Raw genomic sequence first — 7,807 nt, forward strand, 5'->3', positions numbered from 1 at the left:
AAAATGAATTTCCCCAGACTTTGTTTTATGTAGATTTTTAAATGTAATTAGTTCAATTATTCTGTGATTTTTCAAGATCTACAGATTTCATTCTTCAAGATCTCAGACATATACCCATATGTTCTTTGAAAATTTTGCCCCACTTACCAACATCTACCTCAACTCAAGAGTCTATTTCTAGCAGGGCAGTTGGCCTCATGGTGTAACTTTTCTGCTGGTTTTATCTAATTTCATTGGCACCTTTAACCTCTATTTGTATGCTAAAATGATTTCCTGAAGTGTGAGATTGTAAGAAAATTAACAAAACACCTCTATGGGGAAAAAATTCCAATTTTTCTCAAGTAGTCATCTTTTGAATATCTGAACACAGGAAGACCATTTCTACAATTAAGAAAGAGAGAGAGACTTGAGATGATCCAAAGTGGGTTTATCTTCTCAAGGAAGATGGCCAATTTAGTACTTCAGAAATTTGTGCCGCACAACTTAAGCCACAGGCAACTTCTCACTCAGTTCTTTTGACACTTCTCCATTTTTCTTTTCATTACTACTTCAGAGATTTCTTCCTTTGATATATACTAAACATCAGATTTTCTAAAATGCTTGACTACTGTGAGTAACAGAATCCACTAGATAGAAACTGTCTCATGGCTGAATCCAGAGATTTCTGGATAAGGGGAAATATGCCACTGAATTTTTGATCATCATTCTTTATTCTGGAGAGGGGGATCCTATATAACAGAAAGCTCTTCCCCAACTTTTCTTAACCACCCACAGAAAGGCACCAGCTGGAGAATTATGAATAGACCGTTGAGAGTCTTTTGCCCTGGAAATGGTCAACTTGTTGAGACATTTGAAGGCTTTAGATTAAGGATTGGGGTGTTTTCATGGAGTCAATGGAGATGGAACTGATCTCTTTCCAGGATGTGCACAAATGAAGGAATCACTAATTAATAAGCCCATCTCGGGAAGCAGAAGAAAGTTGAAGGATCCTAGTTCTCTGATATATACAAACCATCCAGCTATTAATTCATTTCCTTAATGAGATGCCAGTTATGGGAAGATTGGGACCATCATCTTTTTGATGTACTGAGAAAACCACTTGCTATGTTCACTTCCAAGACCTACAGTAGGTTTGCCCTTTGTAGAATCTAAGGACCCAGGTGTTAAATAGAATGTGGTTAAGTCTAAGAGAGGCATGTTTTCACAATCTACTGTTCCCACATGGCTAGGAACAAGACTTACATATATTCATCAGACATTCGGGGGCAGCCTTCTGACCTCCTTGGGCTATCCAGATCCAAATTGGATGGTAAATGAGATCCAGTTTCTTTCTTATTTCTTTCTTCCACACCACAAGGCGCTGGGAAGTTGGGCATGAATCGTTTCAGAAACCGGAACTCACTATTACCAGTGCCAGTAACAGAGCCCTCTTCGTAAGGACAAACCCGGCCTAGAGTCTCTCCACCTTGCCCATCCATCAAATTATTAGGGAAACTGCAGTCATAGTAGAAGTGCTCAGAGGTAGTAAACTGTTTTTCTCGATATTTGATCTTCTGATATATGTGAATGAGAAAAATTACAGTGACTGAAAACAGAAAGAGACAGGAAAGCACAGCCAAGGAAATTACCAAGTATTTAGTGGAAGGGTTTGTCTTCCTCTCGCGTTTGGACTGATCCCGAAGCTGTACATAGGGATCAGAAAAGCCGTCCACCAGCAGAATATTCAATGTGGCGGTGGTGGAGAGGCTAGGCTGACCGTGATCCCGAACAACAATGACCATTTTTTGCTTCATGGAGTCTCTCTCGGATATCAGCCTCAGGGTTCGAATTTCTCCGCTTTGCCGTCCCACAGAAAATAGTCCGAGGTCTGTGGCCTTGAGCAGCTCATAAGAAAGCCAAGAATTCTGACCAGAGTCCCCATCTACAGCGACCACCTTGGTTACCAAGTAGCCCACTTCTGCTGCTCTGGGCACCAGATCATTGCAAGGAGAAGTGCTGTTTTGCAGAGGATACAAGATCATTGGGAGGTTGTCGTTGACATCCAAGACAACTACTCGAACAATGATTTGGCTGCTCAGAGGCAAAGGCCCACCATTTACAGCCTTCACCACGAATTGAAAAGCCCGAATCGCTTCATAGTCCATTGATCTCAGAGCATAGAGTTTTCCATTGTTCGAATTGATGGAGATGTAAGAGAAGACAGAGAGATCGCCACTTTCGGGAGGAAGCAGGGAATAAGTAATCTGGGCATTCTCCTCGGAATCCAGGTCCTCCGCTTGGACTTTGCCAATAAAAACTGCGGGGCTGTTGTTCTCTCTCACAGTCATGATATAAGACGCCTCCTTAAACACAGGGGGATTGTCATTAATGTCGGATATCATCACTTCGATGATCGTCTCTGAGGACAGCCTAGGAGTTCCTGAATCCATAGCGACTATGGTCAGGTTATATCCTTCGACTTTCTCCCGATCGAGGGCTCCTCCAGTGACTAGGGAATAGGAATTTCTGAATGTCGGTTTGATAGTAAAAGGAAGATCGCCTTGAATAAAACAGGTGATTTTCCCTCCTACTCTAATGTCACGGTCTCGCACACCAAAAAGGGCCACAACGGTGTTAAGTGGGGAGTCCTCTGGGATCCGGCTTGAAATAGAGGTGATCAATACATCTGGGGCATTGTCGTTCACGTCCACCACTTCCACCAGCACCTTGCTGTGAGCAGACAGTCCCCCACCATCAATGGCTTGAACGTCAATATCATAGTTTTCAATAGCTTCAAAATCCACCTGTCCTCGGAGTCGGATTTCTCCATTTTCAGAGTTGATGTGGAAAGTCTGTAGAATTCCTTCTGGGTTTTGAGCCAAAGAATAGATTATTTCCCGGTTGGTGCCTTCATCTGAGTCAGTAGCGGACACTGAGGTGACTAATGAACCATTGGGACTATTCTCCAAGATCTGGGCGCGGTACACCAACCGAGAAAACTGAGGGACATTGTCGTTGACGTCAAGAACCATGATGAGGATCTGCGCTGTTCCAGACTTAGCCGGAGACCCGCCATCCACTGCCGTAAGGGTTAAGCCGACCTGGGGTTGTTCCTCACGATCTAGAGGTTTAATGAGTACTAGTTCCGCATACTTGGGACCGTGGCTGCGGAAGCGAGTATGCAAGTGGAAATAGGCGTTGGAGCTCAGGGTGTAATTTTGAAGGCCATTGAGCCCCACATCCAAATCCTGGGCGCTCTGCAAAGGAAACCGAGAGCCCAGGGGAGTGCTTTCAGGGATCTTTAAAACCGGCCCGTGGTTTGGGAACACTGGAGCATTGTCATTGATATCAAAAACCCTTACCTCGGCTCGGAAGGACTGCAGCGGCTCCTCCAGGACGATTTCAAAGCGCAACACACAAGGGTCCGCTTTCCCGCACAGGTCCTCCCGGTCCAACTTTTCTTTCACAAACAGATCTCCGGTCTTGCGGTGAAGCCTAAAATGTTGCTTGCTGTCATCTGAAACCAGTCGTGCCCCTCTGGCCAAGAGCTCCCCGGCCTCCAGTCCCAAGTCCTTGGCTACATTGGCCACAAAAGAATCGCTCTCCATCTCTTCAGCCACCGAATACCGTACTGTGCCTGCGTCAGCCTCGGACGCGCACAGAAAGAGGAGAAGGGCCACCATTGGCCTGTTAGCTTGAAGTTTCCCCGGTAGAGGTGCCATAGGGTGAAGGGCGCGCGTAGGAATTGCAATCTGTCAGAGATCTTTCACTCTCGCTGCCTGGCTTAGAAATGGCGTTTCTCTGCGTCGCTTTCTCCTTGGTTCAACCTTGTGCCACAGCGGCCACAGGCGGTCCCAGCCTGGTGCTGCAAGATGTTTTTGCACACAGGTAAAGAATATTTTCATTGGGCTCTTGAATTCCCTGTTCGCATCAGGTATTTATTATTAGATCTGGAGTCATCTTAGGGAAAAACAGGGAGACTGAATGTTTATTGGGAAAGCCTCAGAACTTCCGGCAGGTGGCAGTATTGTATTAAATTTTGCGTAATGTTGGAAGCGTAGATGGAGATATTTCATAAAAGGGTAAAGGTTTTGCAGCCTCTGGACGGGAAACCACGCCTTTAGGCAAACCAAGAAGAGTAGAGATCAGGGAGCTACCCAAATCAAGAGCACGGTAGCTTCTGACTCCTCTGGAACCTAATGGGCGCTTACAAGGACTAGTAGAAATGCAGACCAGGAACGGGTTTGGTGTTGGGCACTGGTGTTTTGTTCTACTCTCTGAAATTAGAGTGGGCAAAAAAATCTGACAATGTGGAATCCACTCTCCATCTTTGAAACAGAGGTGATGGGCTCAGAGAGCAGATTGAAGTAGCTAGATAGATAGATATTTAGACATGGTTAATGAGAGTATTTGTTTTGCTCGACTGTGCATATTTCTAACGGTTTTGTTTTTCCTGATTTCTCATTGAGGAGAGCTGGAGAGAGGAGGGAGAAAAATCAGAATTGAAAGTAAAATAAAATTGAAATAAAAATCTCATGGTGTCCATTATCCTCCTTAAGTCTCTCACAAAAATTTCCAGAGCTGCTTACTGACTAGAGATCTGCCCAAGGTCTATGGGGGTGGGGCAAGGAGTGGAGGATACCAAAGGAAATTGTCACCTTCATTATTGAGGAAGAAACATAATGGCCTCTAATCTTTAAGCAGTAACATTCAGTGTGTGAAGAAGGCTCCTTCTTATAAAATATATTTTAATATTGAGTATCATTACACATTGCAAAATGATAAGTAGTTCAATTTCCATCAATATTGAAGTTTGCTCATTCGAATGTGGGAAATGTTCTTTATTAAATGCATTATCATGATATAAGAATTACAATTCTCATAAGCTGTAGTAATATGCTTTATATTTAATTAATTAAAAGATCATAGATTTAAAGGTCACCTAGTTCATGTCTTAATTTTTTTTGAACCCTTACCTTCCATCTTAGAATCAATACTGTGTGTTGGTTCCAAGGCAGAAGAGCAGTAAGGGCTAGGCAATGGGATTTAAATTACTTGCCCAGGGTTACCCAGCTAGGAAGTGTCTGAGGACAAATTTGAACCTAAGATCTCCCATCTCTAGGCCTGGCTTTCAATCCACTGAATCACCTAGCTGCTCCCTCATGTCTTAATTTTATAGATGAAATAATTAAAGCTCAAATAGTTTTAATGGCTTGATATATAACCACTAACAGTCAGCAGTTAGAATTTGAATCCAGATCCTGGAACTCCAAATCTGGTGCTCTTTTAAGAATCTTTGAAACTAACCAGACTGAAGAAAGTCATCTCATAAATGTACAGGGCATTATTAACTGTCCTGAGAACCAAAGTTCCAATTTCTTGATGAACAAACTTCAAATTGTCTCTTAGAGGGGGCAGGGTATGGGTGATGTGTTGGATGAGTATCCTCTGTTTATACCAAGATTGATGACATTTATCTTGAAACAGAAATCCAGGATTTTGACAATCACTTCTCATATCTAGGAATTTTCTGGGAAGTCAGGTCCTCTAGCTTCAAGAGAATTTGCAAAGGAAATGTCCCAATTACATTCAATTTCTCTTTTCTGAAGAGTATCCAGTTTAAGTGGGTAGAGAAGAATACAATGTTCTCTGTTACTATAGGATCCAGCTGGTCTTTTCTCCACTACAGTGTCCATCACAACAGACCTCACCATTTCCTTTCAGAGAGAAAACTGAGACACTATGGAAAACAGTATCCCCATTTCACTAAACAACTTGACAACCCAGTCCATACTTTTTATCATTCACTTTTCACTCTTTTCCATGATTTTTTTGTTTCAAAGTTGGGTTTGTCCAGTGATTTGCCAAAAATAGAGATTGTGGGTGTTTATTATGTTTCCTTTTCTCTAGCAAAGCTCAAGGACTTAGTCAACTGTCCTTTAGGGAGGTAAGGCATTTTTTCACAGGATATTATTATACATCCAGATCTTGTCTTTGTATGACCCAAAGTACCACCAAAAAACTTTCCAAAGGAATTACCTTACCTTTAAGTCTATAAGAAAAAATTATTCACATCTCTCTTGGTCTATAACTGATGACCAATGGTGTCTTAAATGTCTGGATCTTTCTGGTTTTTTAATGAGTTTAGAACAGTGGTTCCCAAACTTTTTTGGCCTACTGCCCCCTTTCCAGAAAAAATATTACTTAGCGCCCCTGGAAATTAATTTTTTTAATTTTAATAGCAATTCATAGGAGAGATAAATGCACCTGTGGCCATCACCGCCCCTCCTGGATCACTACAGCACCCACCAGGAGGCAGTGGCACCCACTTTGGAATCACTGGTCTAGAGGGACAGCAGTCCTTTTAGCAATAGATTGCTATTTTTAAACCAAAAGCCTTCACATCTTAAGTTTTAAATTTTACTACTCTTTTTCAGAATTCTTCTCTTCTATTATCTCCTTTACTTCATTTTTGGTTTATTCATTCACTAATAGTATCCCAGAAACAAGAGGATTTCTGGTCTTGAGCGTTTCAATTTACTGAAATTCCATTAAATGCTTCCAATTTAATACTTTCATTTACAAAGCCTTCAATTGTTGATTATATGGACCTGATTATAATGTTTCACTTCTTACTCAAGAACTCTAAAAAGTCTCAGAGTAAATTAAAGTTCCTCTTATAACTTCATTAAACTTTTATGGGTTTACTATGTACTTAAAAGAAAAATTCTCTGATCTTTCATGCCCATTTATTTTCTATACTAAATTAGAAAGAAGCTGTAGGTATTTTTCTATGTTTAGTTAAATGGAGCCCAAAATAAATTAGAATTCTCTCCCAACAACCACCAGCAAATTTACAAAATTTAACTGTGAAGACAATTCAAGCAACCATGTGATCAACTAACACCTTTGTTCAGAGTATTGCTGATATTACAGCCATTATATATTTCTTTCATACATTCAAAATAAAAAAAAATAACAAGAGAGAACTATAATTCTCTGTTTCCTATTTAGCTCTCCAATACACTTATTTGAATAAATAAAAGTTATTTGTTAGGCTTCTAAAGCTATGCTAAGGACATTGTAAAAGGTCCTGAGTGGTGGACAAAATCAATCATATGAATCATAATAATTTCCTTAGAGGTAAGTCACATTTCCTTTTAGTTTAATGAGTATCAAATATCTTGCTTCTACCTTGAACAATCAATAATACACTAATATTTCTATTTTTAATTTTTTTATTTAGAATATTTTTCCATGACTAGGTCTTGATCTAATGGCTACAAGAGGGGGTGGGAAGAGGGGAGGGAAAGAACATGAATCATGTAACCATGGGAAAATGTTCTAAATTAATTAATTAAGTAAAAATTTCAAATAAAAAAAAGAATATTTTCCCATGATTACATGATTCATGGTTTTCCCCTCCTCTTCCCTCCTCCCTCCCAGAGCTGATAAGCAATTCAACTGAGTTATACATGTATCATTGTTCAAAACCTATTTCCATGTTATTCATACTTACAGTAGAGTGGTTTTTTAACATTAAAACCCTAATCATATCCCTATCGAATTACATAATCAATCATACATTTTTCTTCTGTGTTTCTGTTCTCACAGTTCTTTCTCTGGATGAATACACTAATATTTCTGCACATGATGTGCATCTATGAGTAAGTTCAAGAAATCTTAAGAATTGGAATAATATTAATTGATATCCTAAGAAATCTAGTACTGAGGCTCTTGAGCTTTCATAGATATGCTCTATATTTTAGAAATGAACCAGTTGATTCCATGGTTTAATAAAGTAGCCAAGACAGATAGATTTGATAAA

The 7,807-nt window shown here is 40.3% G+C and overlaps 1 protein-coding gene across 1 annotated transcript; it reads right to left on the bottom strand.

Annotated features, from left to right (window-relative positions):
- Positions 1-1,238: 1,238 nt before the first annotated feature.
- PCDHB1 (protocadherin beta 1) lies at positions 1,239-3,701 on the bottom strand. The gene has a single exon (XM_044661830.1). The coding sequence runs from the start codon at positions 3,699-3,701 to the stop codon at positions 1,239-1,241; it is 2,463 nt and encodes an 820-aa protein (XP_044517765.1).
- Between the last annotated feature and the right edge of the window lie 4,106 nt (positions 3,702-7,807).

Source organism: Gracilinanus agilis, chromosome 2 (assembly GCF_016433145.1).
Source record: "Gracilinanus agilis isolate LMUSP501 chromosome 2, AgileGrace, whole genome shotgun sequence".
Classification (NCBI taxonomy): domain Eukaryota; kingdom Metazoa; phylum Chordata; class Mammalia; order Didelphimorphia; family Didelphidae; genus Gracilinanus; species Gracilinanus agilis.

Coding starts and splice junctions, on each gene's coding strand:
- PCDHB1 (XM_044661830.1), bottom strand. CDS start 3,701: ATGGCACCTCTACCGGGGAAACTTCAAGCTAACAGGCCAATGGTGGCC.